The 20,484-nt window shown below is 38.9% G+C and overlaps 3 protein-coding genes across 3 annotated transcripts; 2 read left to right on the top strand and 1 right to left on the bottom strand.

Annotated features, from left to right (window-relative positions):
* Positions 1 to 1,643: 1,643 nt before the first annotated feature.
* LOC114353864 (thioredoxin domain-containing protein 2-like) lies at positions 1,644 to 7,328 on the top strand. The gene is made up of 4 exons (XM_028305991.1): positions 1,644 to 1,659; positions 3,315 to 3,768; positions 4,340 to 4,433; positions 6,766 to 7,328. The coding sequence occupies exons 2-4, from the start codon at positions 3,315 to 3,317 to the stop codon at positions 6,809 to 6,811; spliced, it is 594 nt and encodes a 197-aa protein (XP_028161792.1). The 5' UTR covers positions 1,644 to 1,659; the 3' UTR covers positions 6,812 to 7,328.
* Positions 7,329 to 10,785: 3,457 nt separating this feature from the next.
* On the bottom strand, positions 10,786 to 15,710 carry VhaAC45 (Vacuolar H[+] ATPase AC45 accessory subunit). The gene is given in 4 exon segments (XM_028305969.1): positions 10,786 to 12,415; positions 13,816 to 13,970; positions 14,750 to 15,470; positions 15,473 to 15,710. Coding segments are annotated over 4 exon segments (1,215 nt in total). The 5' UTR covers positions 15,590 to 15,710; the 3' UTR covers positions 10,786 to 12,193.
* Positions 15,711 to 16,555: 845 nt separating this feature from the next.
* Positions 16,556 to 20,445, top strand: LOC114353857 (uncharacterized). The gene is made up of 5 exons (XM_028305982.1): positions 16,556 to 17,243; positions 17,636 to 17,794; positions 18,288 to 18,436; positions 19,103 to 19,166; positions 19,950 to 20,445. The coding sequence occupies exons 1-5, from the start codon at positions 16,571 to 16,573 to the stop codon at positions 20,186 to 20,188; spliced, it is 1,284 nt and encodes a 427-aa protein (XP_028161783.1). The 5' UTR covers positions 16,556 to 16,570; the 3' UTR covers positions 20,189 to 20,445.
* Positions 20,446 to 20,484: the final 39 nt, after the last annotated feature.

Raw genomic sequence — 20,484 nt, forward strand, 5'->3', positions numbered from 1 at the left:
TTTTTTCTTCCCTGCCAGCTTACAAAGAAAGAAGTCTGATGTCAATTTTCCCTCTTTTTTTATTCAGTGCCAGTATAAAAAGGTTTCAAACGTTTTATTTTTGCAATTTTTAACATTTCGTTAGGGTGATTGTACTAATGCCGTCAAATGATTTTACGAAATGTTTTTCCAAAATTCAATACTCTAAGTCTTCCTTGTAACAAAAACCGGTATCCTTCCTTATACCATAAACATACCATGCAGGTTACTTACAGTAGGGTTGTCGCCATGTGCTCGTATTATAAATTTGAATTAGCGTAATTATAAGTGTAATTTTTAACCAACTTAAAAAAGGAGGAGGTTAACCGAAGATGTTACCGCACAGAACACCGTTAATTTATGAACCGATTTCCAAATATTTTTTTGTTCGATAGGGTAAGTGTACTCCCGAGATGGTCCCATTGTTACCAAGTCAGGGTCTGATGATAGGATCCTAGGGAAATCAAGGGAAACCCTCAAATTGTCTAGGCACGTATAACGTTTTTCATATTTTTTAAGCTACCAGGGATGCAGGGCCGCGCCAACCGCCGCCAGCGCCTGTGTGCGGAACCTATGAAGCGCCTCTTTTCTAATGAATCGTCATAAAAAAACGAATTTAAATTTTTAACGAATATTTTAATTGTTAATTTTGACTAAAATAAATGTTCTCCAATTTTACAGTACTTATAGCCTGACCAGGAACNGTCGCATCGGGTTATGTTCATAAACTCACTCATAGTCATAAAAATATTGTATTACACACTCGGCGCCTCTACGGTTCAAAATAACTATACTTTATTTGAGGTTCAAAAGAAACGGCGGCGTTTTACGTTGAGCTCGTAAGTAATGTAAACTAAAACCCTATGCGCTTAGGTTTTATTAATCTAAGCCTAAGCGTAAAAATGAAACCATACACTTGAATCATAATAAACATATAAATATTGAGAGACTTGTTTAATAAGCATAATATTTGTTTTGTTGTGTACAAGGCTTATGTTGCGCATACTGTACCTACTTACTTATCGATACTCCATTTAAAAAAAAATAGGTGGCAGTAGCGGCGCGGCGCCCCTATTGTCTTGGCGCCTGTGTGCGCCGCACACATCGCACACAGGGGCGGCGCGGCCCTGCAGGGATGTTATGGATATGAAGTTTCGGTTATGGATACGGTTACGGATATTAGAATAATATTACTAAGATTTAGACTCCGCCTTTATCCGACCGAAACTATCCGAAACTTATGAATCGGTTTCGGTTACGGATATTTTTTTATTTCAGATATCCAATAGTTTCGGTTACGGTTACAGATATCCATAGCATCCCTAACTTATTCAAGTATTATTTGCGTCTGAAAGTCATCATCTCGTTGATGATCATCTCATGCAATTTTTTTAATTAATAAGATAAACATTCCAATAAATTATCTCTAGGCAGAATTAATAAGGTACTTTGCGTATTTCCCACGCGGTAACCCTGATAGTGATTCACGACCAATTAATATTCAATACAATTCTACAAGTTGGACGGTCCCAGCTTTTAATAATATTATTTAAATGTCACGAGGATAACATTAGTACTTCATATAAGTTTGTGAAGCCAAGCTTGGAGGTCTCTCGGTTCGACATATTAAATAGAATTAAGGTAAATTGTTAATAATATTCAATAGTGTTGGTGCGTAATAATAACTAACATTTATTAACTAGCTATGTAGGTAATAAATTACTTAGTAATTTATAAGGTTTAAAGATTCTTTATTTCTCAATAAAAACATAATATTGTCACTTACTTGAGAACAAAATTATAATTATGCATTTTTAAAATAATGTAAGATTTTTTCAAAAGTGCTATGGTTCTATTTCACACAATAGTCTTACAATATTAAAATTATTTTTATACAAGTTCCACAACATTATTTATAGTTCCAAAATACTGAACTGTCCTATCGATGACATTGACAGTGGGGCGCCACCGTCAATACCGGATCGCTGGTTCCGATTTTTGCCATGTTGGAAACCATATAGTTGAACGATGGTAGCGCCCCCCTGTCATTGAGTTTGGTGGGACAGTTCAGCGTGGGTCATCTATAGCTAATAATTCAGAAAAAACCAAATCTGTCACTTTAGAAAAACAAATCTGGCACTATAGTTCCAAAATACTGGACTGTCCTGTCGATGACATTGACAGTGGGGCGCCACCGTCAATACCGGATCGCTGTTTCAGATTTTTGCCATGTTGGAAACCATATAGTTGAACGATGGTAGCGCCCCCCTGTCATTGAGTTTGGCGGGACAGTTCAGCGTGGGTCATCTATACTTGGTTTAGGCACTAAAGTGCAAAGGCCCAAAAGTTATGGAGACATGTAAAATGCCCCTTAAAGGGCTACCTTTTTTTTATTTACTATATTTTGAAGTTCATAAGTGCCACTTGTGGTCTAAATGTAATAAAATATTTTTGATTTTGACTTTCCCGCCTTTGACTTCTTGGCGCGAAAGTAGAAGCGTCATGGGTAGAGTAGCAGTTTTGACTCTTTTTTTACATTCATTAATTATTTTTTGTGCTGACAATAGTGAGTGAGTATCTTGCGCTGCTTCTTCTCACCCAAAAAGTTATTACTTCGGAAGTTAAGAAAGTTCTCAGCACTGGGACGTCTAAAAGTGCCTTTTAAAAGCCTACTTCATCATCATCATCATCATTTCAGCCACGCGTCCACTACTGAACATAGGCCTCCCCCAATGCTTTCCATGTTGATCGATTGGTAGCGGCCTGCGTCCAGCGCTTCCCAGCTACCTTTAAGATGTCGTCGGTCCACCTTGTGGGTGGACGTCCCACGCTGCAACCACTACTTACTTGCATTATACCTACATATAAATGAGTTTTTTTTTCTTTGTGTCTAAAGTGATGCAATGAACATTTTGCGATAGATAATGATGCAATGGTCTTTATGTGTGAGCAAGACTAGGTTGGCAGCGCACGATACAGCCATTATGGATGCCAAAAAAAAAAATAAAAAAAAATAAAAAAGAAATTGTGGTATGCATGGTGCAGTGTGTGATGGATCATTGTTTAAATTATATTAATGTTTTAGCTTCCCTTCAGTAGGATATTTAAATTCATAATGGTTGTCACTCGAGAAGGTATATAGAAATGTTTAATGTTGGATTGTCATAATTGGCCTACAAAATCTACTAAAAAACATTGTTATTAGATACAGATTGATATTGTGCTGTGTACTATCCTTAAATAAATAAATAAATAAATAATTTTTTTTATGATGACAATTTTCATTTTTTTTTCAGATGTTCAAATTGACAGTAACACTTTTGTGTTTCGCCTCGGCAATGGCACAAGACTTGGACGCCATGTTGCTAGACATCTACGGTCCAGACATGACCGTTAATATGATCTACAAGAATTCTGAAGAAGCGAGAGACATGAATGCTGAGATGCCTTCAAATCCTGAAGAAGAAAGCGTGAATGTTGAAATGCCTCCAAATCCTGAAGAAAGGGTGAATACTGAGCTGCCTTCAAATCCTGAAGAAGCGATAGAAGCTGTGAATACTGAGCTGCCTTCAAATCCTGAAGAAGCGATAGAAGCGGTGAATACTGAGGTGCCTTCAAATCCTGAAGAAGCGGCAGACGTGGTGAATACTGAGGTGCCTTCAAATCCTGAAGAAACGGTAGACGTGGTGAATACGGAGGTGCCTCAAATTGCTGAAGAAAGGGTGAAAAGGCAAGCGCCTTCAAAAGACGGTAAGAAATTTTTTTTTAATATAAAAATTGGGGGGAAAATTGGCGCTCGAAATTGAAACCGCCCTTTAAAAAATCGTTAAGCCACCTTACACATAAAGTTTATCGCCCGTATTCACAAACGATGCTTGCTTAAGTGAAGCAGCAAATCGAACGCACAGCGTTGAATAGAGCTCTGAGATTGGTTCGTGTGTCACCCTGTGCGTCCACGCGCACTGTGAGACCTCATAGTAATGTTTGTGAACACGGGAGTTACTCTCGTCGTACCTAGGTACCTAAGTAACTTACAGAATTATCAGAATTACATACTCGTAAGTATCAAAAATATTTAATATGGTTTTACAAATCTCCTCTCCTGGAGTCTTTGGCGAAGGAAGTCGCAATGGGTCGAAGACAGGCTCAGTGGCGTTCTCCACTTATTAAATTATCCTGCAAGGTCGTGGGTTCTTTCTATTCCCATCTAAGAAAAACTAATAAGTTATCTTTTTTTTTTCCTCTAAATAAAAAATTATAATTTCAAGTTTTAAAAAAATTGTTTTAAATACAACCGTTAAATGAAAAATCTTTGTTTCAGATAATTCATGCGACTTAGGAACTACCAAAGGACGCTGTGTACCGTATTACCTGTGCAATGGGAATTTGACTGGCATCAGCCTTGACCAAGCAAGGTACGATCATATCTATTTCTATTCTTTATTCTTCGCGAAGCCCACACTCGGCCTCGTCGTCACGCTCACCGACGATCGCCAAACGGCTAGAGTACCTTCTGTACTCGCCACTCTGCCCGGTGAAGCTGGAAAAGCTCCTCAAGCTACCAGCGCACGTCCCATCAAAAAAATAAAAAATCTGCTGAAAACACAATATACGGGTGTGTTTTTTCGATCGCAACGCCTACTGTGCGGCTTCTCACGTTTACGTGTTATCATAATTCTCTATACGGCCAAGCGGCCTCACACGTAAAGCGTGTTTTGCCGACATAATGCCAAGCGGCCTCACACGAAAAGCGTGTTTTGGCGACATAATGCCAAGCGGCCTCACACGTAAAGCGTGTTTTGGCGACATAACGCCTATGCGGCTTCACACGTAAAGCGTGTTTTGCCGACATAATGCCAAGCGGCCTCACACGTAAAGCGTGTTTAGCCGACATAACGCCTATGCGGCTTCACACGTAAAGCGTGTTTTGCCGATATAACGCCTATGCGGCTTTACACGTAAAGCGTGTTTTGAAGACATAATGCCAAGCGGCCTCACACGTAAAGCGTGTTTTACCGACGTAAGGCCTATGCGGCTTCACACGTAAAGCGTGTTTTGCCGATATAACGCCTATGCGGCTTTACACGTAAAGTGTGTTTTGCCGACCTAACGCCTATGCGGACAACACATACCGTCATCTGTTTTGATATTAATTTATTTATTTATTTATTAAAGACGCAAAACAGATTACAATTAAGGTTTCACAAATTATATAGCACGTAAGCTTATGGACTAAATTGTAACCTAACAACATGCATCCTATAAAGTATATATAGGTTAATAATGAATGTTACATCAAAACTTCAAAAACTCAGTTTACATTTTACGTTTTACAGAAAATTAAGATGTTAATTAATATAATATTATGTGTGTGAGAGTGAGAATAGTGAAAGAGGAAAATAAGATAAGATTGTTAATTAAAAATGGTAGCGATACTCCTTCGAAAGGCATTTGGACTAGACGTAAAAATGTCGATGTCCGGTAGGGCCAGTACGGTGTCATTGTAAAGGCGGCACATTCTGACGACTGGGTTGTAGAATGATGTACCTATTGTTACGGAAAACATGAAGAGAAAAAAGCTTAGGGTGATGATACCTTCGAGATCTGTATACGGTATTGAAATTGAGGGATGATAGTATAGGAGGGGAGTCGATGAGCGAGTTGACAATCTTATGCAGAAAGATTAGTTCACTACATTTAGTTTACTAATGATAACTTTTCTTTTCAGCTCCTGCCCTGGCACCTTAGACGTCTGTTGTCCACCGAGTGACTAAAAACCGTTTTCGATTAATTAGTTAAGTTAAAATTTGTGAAAATTGGCGCCGTATTAAGTTTTGTCCGAGTATTTTACCTAAATAACAAATATTTATGAACATTTTCAAAATCCCAAATATAATTTGTTTGTCTCAAGTAGATGATTTGACCGTGGTCCGCGACCTTTCGTTTAGGATTTTTAAACTGTAATCATGTTTGTGATTGTGATTCATATTATAGCATTTTTAGCATAGCATAACAACTTTAATAATAAGTAGGTAAATCTGTAAGGAAAACCCATAACGGACTTGAGTCATTAGAGCTAAGAATTACGTAATTTATTATTAATATTGTGAATAAAACTTTATTTTTATATTATTTAACTTATTTCCTTTATTATTTGGGAAACACCATTCGAATTCTAATAAAATAAAACCAAAGCACAAATTCTGATGAGAAAAACACAAAAATAATTAGGTAGTAACTTATTCGGCCGTTTGGTGTAGTGGTTCGAAACGGACAACTATTCCGGAGGTAGCGGGTTCGATTCCCGCACAGTACAAACATTTGTGTGCATGAACATATTTGTTTGTATTGGACTGGGTGTTTTCTATGTATAGGGGAGAGTTNGCTTCACACGTAAAGCGTGTTTTGTCGATATAACGCCTATGCGGCTTCACACGTAAAGCGTGTGTTGGCGACATAATGCCAAGCGGCCTCACACGTAAAGCGTGTTTTGCCGACGTAATGCCTATGCGACCTCACACGTAAAGCATGTTTTGGCGACATAATACCAAGCGGCCTCACACGTAAAGCGTGTTTTGGCGACATAATGCCAAGCGGTCTCACACGTAAAGCGTGTTTCGCCGATATAACGCCTATGCGGCTTTACACGTAAAGCGTGTTTTGTCGATATATTATAATAACGCACATGCGGACAACACATACTCGTACGTCTGTTTTGATATTACTAATGATAGCTTTTCTTTTCAGCTCCTGCCCTGGCACCATAGACGTCTGTTGTCCACCGAGCGACTAAAAACCGTTTTCGATTAATTAGTTTAAATTTAAGAAAATTGGCGCCTTATTAAGTTTTGTCCGAGTATTTTACCTAAATAACAAATATTTATGAACATTTTCAAAATCCCAAATACCTATAATTTGTTAGTCTCAAGTAGATGATTTGACCGTGGTCCGCGACCTTTCGTTTAGGATTTTTAAACTGTAATCATGTTTGTTATTGTGATTCATATAGCATTTTTAGCATAACAACTTTAATAAGTAGGTAAATCTGTAAGGAAAACCCATAACGGACTTGAGTCATTAGAGCTAAGAATTACGTAATTTATTATTAATATTGTGAATAAAACTTTATTTTTATAACTTTTCTTTTATTTAACTTATTTTATAGGGATCTTGAAAGGGCCCGAATTAAAAGTCCAGAAAACCTGTGAACGAGTTTACTCCACTCTTACTTGACGATTATAAAATAAAAATTACGGTGCTGTTACAATACATGTGCCGGGTGGCCAGAGAGAAGAAGAATCGCTTACATTGCCANCTTTGTCCAGGCAGACGTTGATGGTTTTTAATACCTGATGCGTAGTGTTTATTTTGACATGCAAATACGGCCTCTGTCAGTTTCTGGCTTTGTCCAGGCAGACGTTGATGGTTTTTAATACCTGATGCGTAGTGTTGATTTTGACATGCAAATACGGCCTCTGTCAGTTTCTGGCTCTGTCTAGGCAGACGTTGATGGTTTTTAATACCTGATGCGTAGTGTTGATTTTGACATGCAAATACGGCCTCTTATCAGTTTCTGGCTCTGTCCAGGCAGATGCCGCGGGTTTTTAATACCCAAGGCGTAGTGTTGGCATGCAAATATGGCCTCTGCTGACAGCAACGGATGATAACCATGGAAGCGAACATGGGTGAACCAACCTGGTGAGGGTCAGCCTCAAGCTGCACCTCAGGACTCCGAGCATCAGCTTCCTGCGGACCAGAGCTGCGATGACCAGCCTTTGGCGGGTCCGAGCTGCGCAGACCAGTTTTCAAACGTCGGCGAGGTTATGCTGCGCGCTGAAGAAGCCGTGGCTGATGGGGAGCAGGGAGCGGTCGAGGACGCCGCACGATCAGGAACGGCCGTCTTAGAAATAACACCCGCTTAGGGAATGCAAAACCGGTTAATCGGAAACCGAAAAATCGGAAAANTTTCCTTTATTATTTGGGAAACACCATTCGAATTCTAATAAAATAAAACCAAAGCACAAATTCTGATGAGAAAAACACAAAAATAATTAGGTAAGTAGTAACTTATTAATCCCTGAATTCATCATCGAAAAATTAATAAAACATCTTAACCTTAAAACTTTAACGATTAGGTTACCCTAGTCAATTCTATAAAAAATAATAACGATGAGAATTTATTATTCTAGGTACAATCGTTGACTAAAACCTATAAATTCAAACCGGTCAAGTTAACTGCGCACCTGGCGGTCGTGACGTCACATCGCTCTGGTACGCACGGGACGAAAGCGGGGAGGTGTGCGGGTGAGTGCGAGGAATTCGCATTCAGGTGCGCAGTTACCTCGAGTTGTAGCTATGTGTTTCGATCCTATTAATTAGGAACAAAATTATAAAGTAAATCACAAGGAAGGTAAATTAAAATAAGGTAACCTAATGAGGAAAACTGAGGTAGAAATGTGTCACTGGTCACTTGTTTGTCCTGTTTAGTCGGTGTGAGCATTTCTACCAGAAATAATATTAGTATTACAGTACGAAAATAACTCTACGTAGGTTTGGTGTCTACTCTATTTGTGCGTGTATGAGGGTCCATAAGAAGATAAAAGAAACGTACACTATAGATGATGATTTATTAGACACTGACTTGTCACATAAGATCTCAAACAGTTTTGTATAACGCTTTACATATTAGGAATACGTATGAGTAATCTCGCTAATGCCCGCTACAATACATCCCCCTTTCTTAAAAATAAAATTAAAGATTTTGTTTACTTTTTTCAAAGGCTTCTATACTTTCTTCGGTCCACGAAATAATAGTTTTGTCTTTTTTCTTTGAATTATGTAGGTATAGTCAGAGTCAAGTGTTCGTGACATCAACCAAAGTGGCCAAAACTTTGACAACACAACCTTCGTTCGTTTGTTTCAGCCAAATGACGTCCACCGCTGGACTTAGGCCTCCCCCAAGGTTTTCCACAATAGACGGTCCTGCGCTGCCCGCATCCAGGCTCTTCCCGCAACCTTTACCAGATCGTCGTTGTTCGGCTTTGCAATGGAGGGAAGTCGAACCTTAACTTCGAACTCCTATGTTCTTCTGATTAATTTCGTTGCGGGTCCAATGACAGTTTAACTTTCCCCTGGGACAAACTTGACCTTCACTGGTTGGGTTTTTATCGGCGGTCAAGCTGTAGATCCTGGCTACACAGGAGTTGCAGCGGTGAGAATAGTCCCGTTTCCTCGTGAACAAAGTATAGGGTATTAATTAAATAAAAACCTGTTAAAATAAGGAAAATGTAAAGTCATGTGCAATAATATTTTATGCAAGCTTTATTTCTAATATTATTGTTTATGTAACAGAAATACATAAATACTTAATTCAACGACAGTATAAAACGTAGGAACAGCAAACAGTGTAGTACTGATTAATATTTCTAAACATAGCTATTGTTGTTTTGTAATTAAGTAAATACAGAGTGTAACAAGATCCAGCATTAATTAAAACAAGTCTAGGTAGCGTTTAGGCGCGATTTTGATTTTGATTTCGCGATTGGTGCAATTCGCCATTGAGCTAATTCGCGATTGGTCGAATTCGCTATTGGGCCAATTCGCTATTGGGAAAATTCGCTATTGGTCCAATTCGTAATTAGAATGTAATGAAACAAAGGAGGTCATTAATTTTACAAAATACGAATCTGTCTTGAGATTGAAAAGGAAGTTAGGAATGAATTTTGAAAAGTTTTTCACCAGTAAAAAGTTAAATTATTTTAAAATGAAGTGGTGAAAGTACAGTAAAGCTTCGAAAAATACTTAAGTACCAAGTAAACGCTTTTTCTTTCAACCAGTCTACATCAACAATTTATTATTTTATAATGAAGTTCAAAGGAAAGCTGTTTTCTTGCACACCCTGTATAAGAATTACTTGAAGAAATGTGGAGTTATCATACGCTAAATAGCGCAGCCTGTTCAAAAATCCTTTATTTGAATTTGAATTTCGTGTTTAAAAACGCGTCAAAAGAACCATTCCTATTTAATTTGAAAGGATTTCTCTCTCTCTATCCCACAGTCAAAAAGGCGTTTTAAAAAATGTTTTAGTAAGAAATAATAGTTAAAAATAAAATAAAAACAAAAAAGTCTGGTCTCACAATTTAATACTCTTCAAAAGAACAACAAAAATACTAAGAAATGCCGAAATAAAATGACAGAAAAAGTGATATTTACATGAAAATAAATCGAAAAAAACATGATTGCATTACGCTGCTTATTCTACGCGGGAAACGCCGCGGTTTTTTACACGCGCGACTAAAAAAACGCTAACATACATTTTGTGGAGCATCAAAATAAACCAACGATAGAAATATTATATTTCAAGTAACGGATCTTTGCTTACATTAAGTTAAACATCTGCATACAATTAGTATATTTTATTATTTAAATATACATCCATACTAAAGCCCGGTCTGTGAGCACGTAGAATTTTGTCCAATGACCCCTAGCTACCCATCCTTATCGCTCGCGCGTAATTATATTGCTGTCGCGCTCGCACACTGCGGGTGCCCGTCGCACAGTCGCACCCGCAGTGTGCGAGCGCGACAGCAACATAATTACGCGGGAGAGAAAAGGATGGGTAGCTTGGGGTCATTGGACAAAATTCTACGTGCTCGCAGACCAGACTACAGAATGGCTTTTACGTTCACGCTGCAAGGTCACTTAAATACAGAATTACTCTTAATATTAAATAGTTTCACCATTTAAAGTTACATTTTATTTTATAAACCGACCTTCTGGAATGACCTACATTATGAAATTGGCACTAAAATGGAGGGACTCTCATTTCCATTATTTTATTAATCATTTTTTAAAACTACGCGATTTAACACGAAGCTCTGTATTATTGGAATCGTTGTTATTTATGAAATAAAATCTGTATTAATCAGACTTGAATAAGGCCCATGAATTATATTGAAGCGTCCTAAACGAACTTAAAGAAAGTGCAAACTGTCTTTACAAACGCCGCGTTTATCGCGTAAACGAAATTGCATCTTTATTCATTTTCAATCGTATAGAAACATGTATGCACTTCCCAAGTTTTTATAAATACATTTAACCCACAAATCTTTATGTAGGCACATATTCGGTAGTAACTATTTCTCAATTCTACAAGCACATTATACAATAGCAACAGCATTTAAATTCAAAAATATACTTATTATACCGATTTCTTGAATATTGAAATTGTATTTTAGGTATTCTGAATCTCATAATCACCACTCACTGATTTATCACGAAATCTCAGAAACGAATACCTACAAACTTGAAATTAGTCAGGTAGGTTCCTTATAAGGTATAGACATCCGCTAAGAACGGATTTTACGAAACCACCCCTAAGGGGGTAAAACGGGGCACACGCGTACGAAGTCGTCAGCCGTTGTCACTTTATAAATACCTTCATCAAATATTTTGTGTTCATTTTGTTGTTTTGACTCGAGACGTTCCATAATTTTTTGCTCAAATCCTGAGTTTTAATTCGAAATCAATATTCAAGAAAATCGGTCATCCTAGCATATCATAGTTACAATTTGACCATACATTTAACGTTATATATTATTCTATATATTTAGCCCGGCTAAGCTCGCCTACTGTGCACACTTAACAAATTTAACAAGATATTGTCTATGTAATAGTGAAATCAGGCACCATTTTATTATACATCTATTACAATACTCAATTGTATATAATATTACATTTAAACGAAGTATATTTGGAATTATTTGAGCTCTTACAATGTTTCAATCCGATGGTGACCATTTTGCAAGTCTACGTTGATCGTGAACACTCGGTTGTTATTTTTACTAATTCTTCGTAATCCAGAATTATAGATACCAATTTAGGGTAAGACTATTCTAATATACATACTTGATGAGTCACATATTTATTTTAAAAAAGATTTGAATTCACCGTACATTACTTATTTCACAGCGAGTGACGTTACAATTTTGAAAACTTTCATTCTTCGAAATAAATATGTGACTCATACGATTCAGTGTCAAAACGGTCAGATTTAATGTAAAATAAATAGCGGTTGACCATTTCTACTGACTGAGTCTACAGACGCTGGACTGAACTCACCGATGAAAATCGATTTCATGTTACAGTCGAGCAGACTTGTAGTAGTTCTACGTTCTTATTCAGAGGCGTTGATTGTGATGGTCTTGCCCTTAGGGTCATCAAACCGGTCCATGGTTCTGATGTCCATCATCATCATGATTCCGTAGAAGGTGATGGAGAGAAGGATGAAGACTACGAAGAGACCAGACCAGATGGGTACGGAGAAGAAACCAACGCAGTTGAAAGCATCGCCGAATTCCATCGCCGATGCATTCAGGGTCTTGAAGAAGGGTTGGACCTGTAAAGAATATTGTTTTTGTTTATTTTAATTAAACTCTTGCATTGTTGGTTTTTTTAATTATAAGACGCTATCCATAAATTATTTTCTTGCGCTGCTTCTTCTCAGCACTGGCCCATTTATTGTCCCTAAACAGTGATAGGGTTAATGCTAGGATGTGTAAAAGTGCTGTTTAAAAGCCCACTTCAAAAATAAATGAGTCTTATGATTTTTTTGTTACTTTCTTATGTCATTGCGGACATTCAAAATCAAGCAGGCGATGACAAAGAAATTGCCTTCCCATGCAAAGTTATCAGTCATCTATCGAAGTTTGTATGGGAAAGTGGTATGGTAGTTATCAATATTTGAAGCCACGATAGCCGAACATTTAAATAGTCAGACTTGCCGATTCGATACCCGAGGAACGCGGGTTCGAACCCCGCCCGCTTGACTATTATGGTGAGCTCACTCATAACACAAGCATAATAATTTAGCTTAGTATGAGGAGCTAACGAAACTATCAGTAAACTAGCTTTCCGCCCGCGGCTTCGCCCGCGTGGAATTTTGTCTGTCACAGAAAAACTTTATCGCGCGCGTCCCTGTTTCAAAAACCGGGATAAAAACTATCCTATGTTCTTTCCCGGGACTCAAACTATCTCTATGCCAAATTTCATCAAAATCGGTTGCGAGGTTTAAGCGGGAAAGCGTAACAGACAGACAGAGTTACTTTCGCATTTATAATATTAGTTGGGATTGTGCAATCAAATGTACAAAAGCTAACCCTCACTGATCAATCACGAAATCTCAGAAACTACACCTACAAACGTTAACGTTACGTTCTAAAAGGAACCCCCATGCACAATTTGAGACTCCTAGCACTTGTAGTACCTTTCCCTTTTATAGATACACTAGCTTTCCGCCCGCGGCTTCGCCCGCGTGGAATTTTGTCTGTCACAGAAAAACTTTATCGCGCGCGTCCCTGTTTCAAAAACCGGGATAAAAACTATCCTATGTTCTTTCCCGGGACTCAAACTATCTCTATGCCAAATTTCATCAAAATCGGTTGCGAGGTTTAAGCGGGAAAGCGTAACAGACAGACAGACAGACAGACAGACAGACAGACAGACAGACAGAGTTACTTTCGCATTTATAATATTAGTTGGGAAGTTGGGATAGACTAGCTGTGCCCGCGACTTCGTACGCTTGAAACCCCGTTTTCGCAACATTTTTCATTGTTGCTCTGCTCCTACTGATCGTAGCGTGATGTTGTATAGCCTATAGTCTTCCTCGATAACTGGGCTATCTAACACTGAAAGAATTTTTCAAATCGGACCAGTAGTTTCGGAGATTAGCGCGTTCAAGTAAACAAACAAACTCTTCAGCTTTATAATATTAGTATAGATAAAAAAATGTCAACCTACCTTCATGTCGATGAAGGTGACGTTGTATTCGGTCTGATTGGTAGACGCAAAGGTGATACGGTCCCCGCAGCGGTATGAGAATCCATCAAGAGCATACACTTCGCTGGTGGCCGTCAACTCGTGCTCCGAGCCGTCTTGTGAGAAGGTCACAGTCTCTGTAAAGTGGGAGTAAAATAAGTTACGACACAAAATTAAAAGAAATGAGTCGACATGTTAAGCGAAACTTCAAATATGCTTCAGATTTTTATGCTCTTCATAATATGACAATTGGCAATGTTAAGTCACTCCTCTCGTGTCCCTCCCATACCTCAGAGACTGATTGAGTTAAGCACTAGTTATTTAACTGATACGCTAGAGATAGCAAACATAGTCAAGGATGCCAATAAAGAAAGGGGAGGACAATCTAAAACAAAAAGTTGAAAGACAAAACCCAATGGAAAATGTTGGAGGAGGCCTATGCCAAGAGGCACAATAATCAAGTGACTCCCTAAGTAGGTTAATAGGTATAAGTTAGTGGCTTGTTGCCAAGTGATATGATTGGGACATAGCAGATCATGGACAGTTCCTAATTATTTTTTACACATAAAGTACGAATTTCGAATACCAATTTATCAATGTTCACCAGGCCATTCCAATAAGATCCAACAACTGATTGTTAGTTTCAGCCGAATGACATCCACTGCTGGACAAAAGCCTCCCCTAAGGATTTTCCAGGGGCAGGGCACCGACGAGATGGTCAGACGCGGTGAGGAGGACGGTGGGCGGGAGTTTGCATCGTGCGGTCCACACAGCTTATGACCGCAGTCTGTGGAGGATCACTATCTGTGGTCGCGATCTTCATCAGTGAGGGAATGAGGAAGAAGAAGAAGGATTTTCCGATATAGAATTCCTGAAATAATTATTATTTCAATTCAATAACCAAGGAAGGCCTTACCAAAGAACCAATAGCCACCCTGCATCCTGAAGCTTAAAGTCAACGTAGCCTCCTTGAACTCCATTGTAGTGCTCAACTCAGTTGTGTTGAAGGTAGACGAATTGCTGACCAAATCGCTCAGACTGCCGGTTGTGTTTTTAGCTCCGAATTCAATCGCTTGCACGTACAGACGGAGACCGTTCAAAGTGTAGTCGTGTCCGTGGACCTCAGTTTCGTTGGTAGCCTGGCGACGGACACGAGAATGAGTAGTGGTCCACGATGGGTAGTGAGCGGTGTACACGGCCACGACCGAGTTGTAACGCTTCTGCAGCTTCGAGACCATGTCTTCGATGAAGTCATTGTGCCTGCGGAGCAACACATCTCTGGGCTCATTTTCTTTAGCATCTTTCAAGTTGATGAACAAAAACTTGTCGTTTTCACCTGAAATGTCAGCGGATAAACCATTCTCAGTCAATTTGACATGGTCAGTCTCTTCAGGAATGGATGCCTTGTTCAAAACCTTCAAGGGATTTTCGACTGATGGCAGGTAAGTCGCGTCTCCGATCTTTGATTCCAAGTACGGAAAAGAGGTCTCGCCCTCGTCGTTTTTACGCGAAAAATCTTCAACAGACAGAGTCTCCTCGATGAATACTACCATGAACGGGTTGTCCTGAAGCTCATTCTTGACAATGCTGTCGAATTTATGGCTAGAAACATCTCTGAGAGGGTTGGATTTGATGGAAACTTCGTTTTTATCTTTCCATANTTATCATTTTTCCACAGGAATACAGGCACTTTCACGGCAAAACTGCTCACTACGCTTAAAACTAACGTGACGAACACTAGACGGCTGCACGCCATTTCGGATAAACTACAGTATTGAACGCTTACGAACTAAAAAGTAAGTTTTCAGTCCAAAATTGTGAAAAAATAGATGAAAATTACGCTATGACGAGTGACCATTGGTCATGTGAAAAGTGATCATATGATTAGTTTGACGGTTGTCTATGGTTCCAATGTTGCCAATTTTTGTTCAAAATAAACTACTAATATAGGGAAGACTTATTTTAGAAAATGAAGGGAAAATGTAATCTAAAAAGGCATTTTTCATATAAATCATAGATCAAAAAGCTTAAAAAACATTACAAAACGCTTTATTGCGATTGAACAATTAAAAAAAAAACATGTTTTTTTAATAAACTACCATTAGCACACTGGCATGCAAAAGCCTTGGCCTTGGCAGCCAATAAAAAGAACTAGTTTGTTGCGCGTACTTATTAATAGATGGCGTTAAATCACGAAACCACCTCAAGTAGGTTGAAGTAGCAAAAAGTTTGTTCGTTTTGAATAAAATAATGATGAGCGGCTCATCATAATAATTTAAACTATTGACTTAAAATGGAGCTAATTGCTCTTAGATGATCTAACCTATAACTTATCTAACTATCTTTCAGATAAAATTAAAAAGAAGATTATTTTTTACAATTTAATATCAATATCACCTTTTTATCTTCTTCTGTAAACTCATCTTCTTTACAGAAGAAAATATTCATATTGGCATATTCTGTCAAAAGTCAACGTATAGTTCCAAAATACTGAACTGTCCTGTGCATGACATTGACAGTGGGGCGCCACCGTCAATACCGAATCGCTAGTTCCGATTTTTGCCATGTTGGAAACCATATAGTTGAACGATGGTAGCGCCCCCCTGTCATTGAGTTTGGCGGGACAGTTCAGCGTGGGTCATCTATAAAATGGTGAAAGTTGCCATAATAAAAGAAGAAGAAGAAAAAATATTATTTTCCATTTATTATCGACAGTTAACCACCGGCCACCGAAATTATGCGTTCAATATTTATATTCCTCCTGGCCTTCCAATGTGCAAATGCTGACAAAGACATCATTCCAGTCTTCCTCATGGACTACGGTGGTGTGATGTCACATTTGACAGTCGAAGCAAATCCATTTTCCAAAATAAGCACTGCCTACTTCGCCGATATAATCCATGACGCTATAAAAAGGAGCGAAGTGGTCATAATCTTCGTGGAAGACCAGTTCAGCGTTGAAGACATTACTATAAAAGACAAACTAGGGACTCCCTACCACCATCTTCACCAGGACATGCTGGAAAACAAAGTGAAATTCTTCCCTGGAGTCATAGAACCATTTAAACTTCTCAATCAGATATTCCAGCCGCAGCAATTCAATGTTTTTTATCTGAACTCGGGCACGAAGTTGCAGATGTTTGATGGACACTTTAAATATTTTTATATTTTCTTCCAAGACGGCAAAAATGAGACAAGAGCAGAGGTACTAAGACGCCACGACTTGATTATGAGGGAGGTGTACTTCGTCGTTCGTCAGTTAGCACCGGGTGCCGTGGTGGCTTTTTATACTGGAAAAATGAACCCTGTTGAAGTGGAAAAGATAGAGTTCGTGCCGATTTCACCGATTGCGGTTACTAGGGACCCAGGAGTGATGGTGGTGACGGACGGCGCGCTTTTTCGGTTTGTCGGTTAGTTCAAAATTAGTGAGAGACGGTTAGTTTCAAAATTGGCCCCTACTACCTACTTCTTCTTATATCTTGAAACTGTAAGAACTAAAGTCGCAACACTTTTTCTTTTTTGTGGCAATGACTTGGATTTTGGCAGCCACGATTTCGCCATGGTTCGTGTGCACTTAAATAAACAGCCATTGCCGTCTGAAAGTACAACGTGCTGTGCTACGAATAAATAAAGGGCCCAAATTCAGCATATCCCAATTTGATGCAACTTTTTTTGTTTGTTTTTAAGTTAATTTGTATTGTTTTATTCAAATAAACATTTTTCTTCGCTCTTTCAAAGCCTACTATTTTGTAATAGACGCAAGCCAATTGACATTCAATTAACTAACTTGTTCTCATGCTAGGAGTGTACGCAGCTACACAAACGCGACGAGCCACCTTCAACCAGATCCCAATGGTGGCAGAGGAGACGTGGACCCTCGAGTCACTGTCTACCAAGATGGCGTACACTGATTTTGAGTTAGAATTCAATTTTAGTTTCAAGGACAAGGGTTGGCTGCTTGGTAAGTCAATTTCCTAATGTTGAAATCAATAATCAGTAATTCCAACTCATATCTTTTTTTAAATATGCTTCATTCATACTTACAAAGTAGTTTTCCGCCATAAAAAACGCCTACTAAAATTTTATTAGCAATGACGCACGTAATCGAAATTGCCTTAAGTGTGTATTGTGGTGTAATAAAAGTCANAAGTCATAGTAAGTCAGATTTTATGCAAAAATAGGCTTTTTATGGCGCTTTAACACGTACAGCTTGAGTTTTATGTGTTTTCCATTTAATTGTGGCCTTGAAAATGACAATATCAAAACTTATACTTTGTTTGAAAGATCCGTCCTGCTTTATTTTATTTTGCATTTGTCCGTATACAGAAAGAAAGCTGGAAACTTAAGCGCTTACCAGCGCTGACAAGTTTCCAGCTTTATTTCTGTATACGGCCTTTCTTAGGAAAACTTACAGCTGAGTTTGAGATAAACAAACCTATCTATCCTCCCACCAGAGAACGTGGCTCTCCTAGAGGGGGGTGAGGAAGTCGGCCGAACTGACATGGGAGTAGGAGCGAGGTGGAACTGGGCTTACTACTGCGGGGAGCCCTTAGTGCTCGTGAACACTCGGGACGGGAGCTCTGTCACCATCTCGGAGTACCAGGTACTGTGGTCCGTACACAGTTCTAGCTATCATGTCTCGTTCTATCGCAAAGAATCACCAATTGATCAGAGCGAGAGAGAATACGGAAATGGGTGGGTTAGTAGTAGTTTCGCATGAAATTCGTTCGAACGAATGTGCGAAACGTCCCCTTTCAATAACATTTTTTTTTAGTAGGCGTTCCGCCGAGAACTAGTAATCTCATACTACTAGTTCTCGAAAGAGTCGATTCGCATGCGATATACATCCGTGCGAAACTACTAATAACCCAAATGGGTAGATGAAAGACACATTTTTGGGGTAAAAACCTATCCCTTGTGGGAAGTGGGGATGCATACGTTGAAAGTGCTCGCGAGAGTTGCGATTTATTTGACTCCGAGTGTATTTACGCGGCCCCCCAATCTATTTAAGTAAAGTCCGGTCGCCGAGCACGTAGAATTTCGTCCAATTACCCCAAGCTACCCATCCATATCGCTTGCGCGTAATTATATTGCTGTCGCGCTCGCACACTCACTGCGGCTGCCCATCGCAAAGTCGCGATAGCAATATAATTACGCGCGAGCGATATACCCATCCATATCGCTCGCGCGTAATTATATTGCTTGGGGTCATTGGACGAAATTCTACGTGCTCGTCAACCGGACTTTAATAGGTAATTTGTTTTTTTAGATACAGCCACTAAAGAAGCGAAATATCCAGCGGAGCGGAACTGAAGACATCACGACCACCGAGGGTATGTTGATGATGTCAGCTACACTAAAGCCCGTATTCACAAACATTACTATGAGGTCGCACAGTGCGCGTGGACGCACATGGTGACATAGAACCAATCACAGAGCTATTCAACCCTGTGCATTCGATTTGCTGCTTCAATTAAGCAAGCATCGTTTGTGCAAGCCTACCTAGCCAAGTGTGCGAAGCTAAAATGCTCCATGGGCTACCTTTTTTTACTGTATTTGACGTTCATAAGCGCCACCAGTGGTCCAAATTAAATAAAATATTTTTGATTTTAACTAAAATAGTAGGTAAGGCACGGGTCTTAACGCGACGTTTATTACATTAATGGTTTAGATTTTTCATACAAAAGGATTTTCCCGCTAATTCCCGTTCCCGTGGGAATTTCGGGAATTCCTTTCTTAGTGCACCTCTACGGTACCTAAGCTACGTCCCTTCCAAATTTCAAGTGCCTACGTTTAGCCGTTTATGCTGTGCGTTGATATGTCAGTGAGTCAGTTTCTCCTTTTATACAGGGTGTTAGGTAAATGGTTATATGAGCCGACACTAGCCCATGTTAACATAGTATTATGCATATAAATGGTATGGTGAAGTCAGAAAATTGATATCATCATTTTAATTATTTTAATTTTCATACAAATCTGATTTTATAAATTTTATTTTGTATGAACATTTAAAAAATTATTGACTATATTATGTATATGTATATGTTAACATGGGCTAGTGTCGGCTCATATACCCATTTACCTAACACCCTGTATATTTAGATTTTTATCCTCAGATCCCGACGCGGGCAGTGGCAGCGGCGCTGGGTCTGACGACAACAAAGGATTCGGGAGTTCAGTCAACTGTGGCCCGTATTACAGTGCTAGCATACTCGCCGGATTGTTTATAAGCGGGATATGCTTTGGAATACTGATATTTGGGGTTACTATTATGTACGATTGCCAAAATAATGATAGGTATGATGATGCGCAAGGGAAACCTTTGGTGATCACTTTTGAGGGTGGCGGCCATTGATATAACTTTTCACTATTACAAATGACTAATGCCCGTCACCATTAATTCCTAATTTATAAGTGACCCTTAAGGTAACACTTAACAGGAATATTGTTTTCATAGGGGTCACTTAAAAATTAGGGATTAATGGTGAAAACGGGCATAAGCTCGCTAGACCTATGGATCATCTTTAGCCCGGATAATGTTTTAATATTTTCTTTTAAGAGACACTTAATTTATTATAATAGCATGCGAATGTCTAAGACTAGATTTTAGTTACCTAGAATAAGTTTATTTTTCTTTAATTTAGTAGAATA

This window comes from Ostrinia furnacalis, unplaced genomic scaffold (assembly GCF_004193835.3).
Source record: "Ostrinia furnacalis isolate ACB-3 unplaced genomic scaffold, ASM419383v2 OfSCF1848, whole genome shotgun sequence".
Lineage (NCBI taxonomy): Eukaryota > Metazoa > Arthropoda > Insecta > Lepidoptera > Crambidae > Ostrinia > Ostrinia furnacalis.

Bases quoted from the DNA above. Each gene is read 5' to 3' on its own strand.
- LOC114353864 (XM_028305991.1), top strand. From the start codon at position 3,315: ATGTTCAAATTGACAGTAACACTTTTGTGTTTCGCCTCGGCAATGGCA. The intron at 3,769-4,339 runs GTAAGAAATTTT...TCTTTGTTTCAG, and splicing joins GCAAGCGCCTTCAAAAGACG to ATAATTCATGCGACTTAGGA. The intron at 4,434-6,765 runs GTACGATCATAT...TTTTCTTTTCAG, and splicing joins ATCAGCCTTGACCAAGCAAG to CTCCTGCCCTGGCACCATAG.
- LOC114353857 (XM_028305982.1), top strand. From the start codon at position 16,571: ATGCGTTCAATATTTATATTCCTCCTGGCCTTCCAATGTGCAAATGCT. The intron at 18,437-19,102 runs GTACTGTGGTCC...TTGTTTTTTTAG, and splicing joins TCACCATCTCGGAGTACCAG to ATACAGCCACTAAAGAAGCG. The intron at 19,167-19,949 runs GTATGTTGATGA...TTTTATCCTCAG, and splicing joins AGACATCACGACCACCGAGG to ATCCCGACGCGGGCAGTGGC.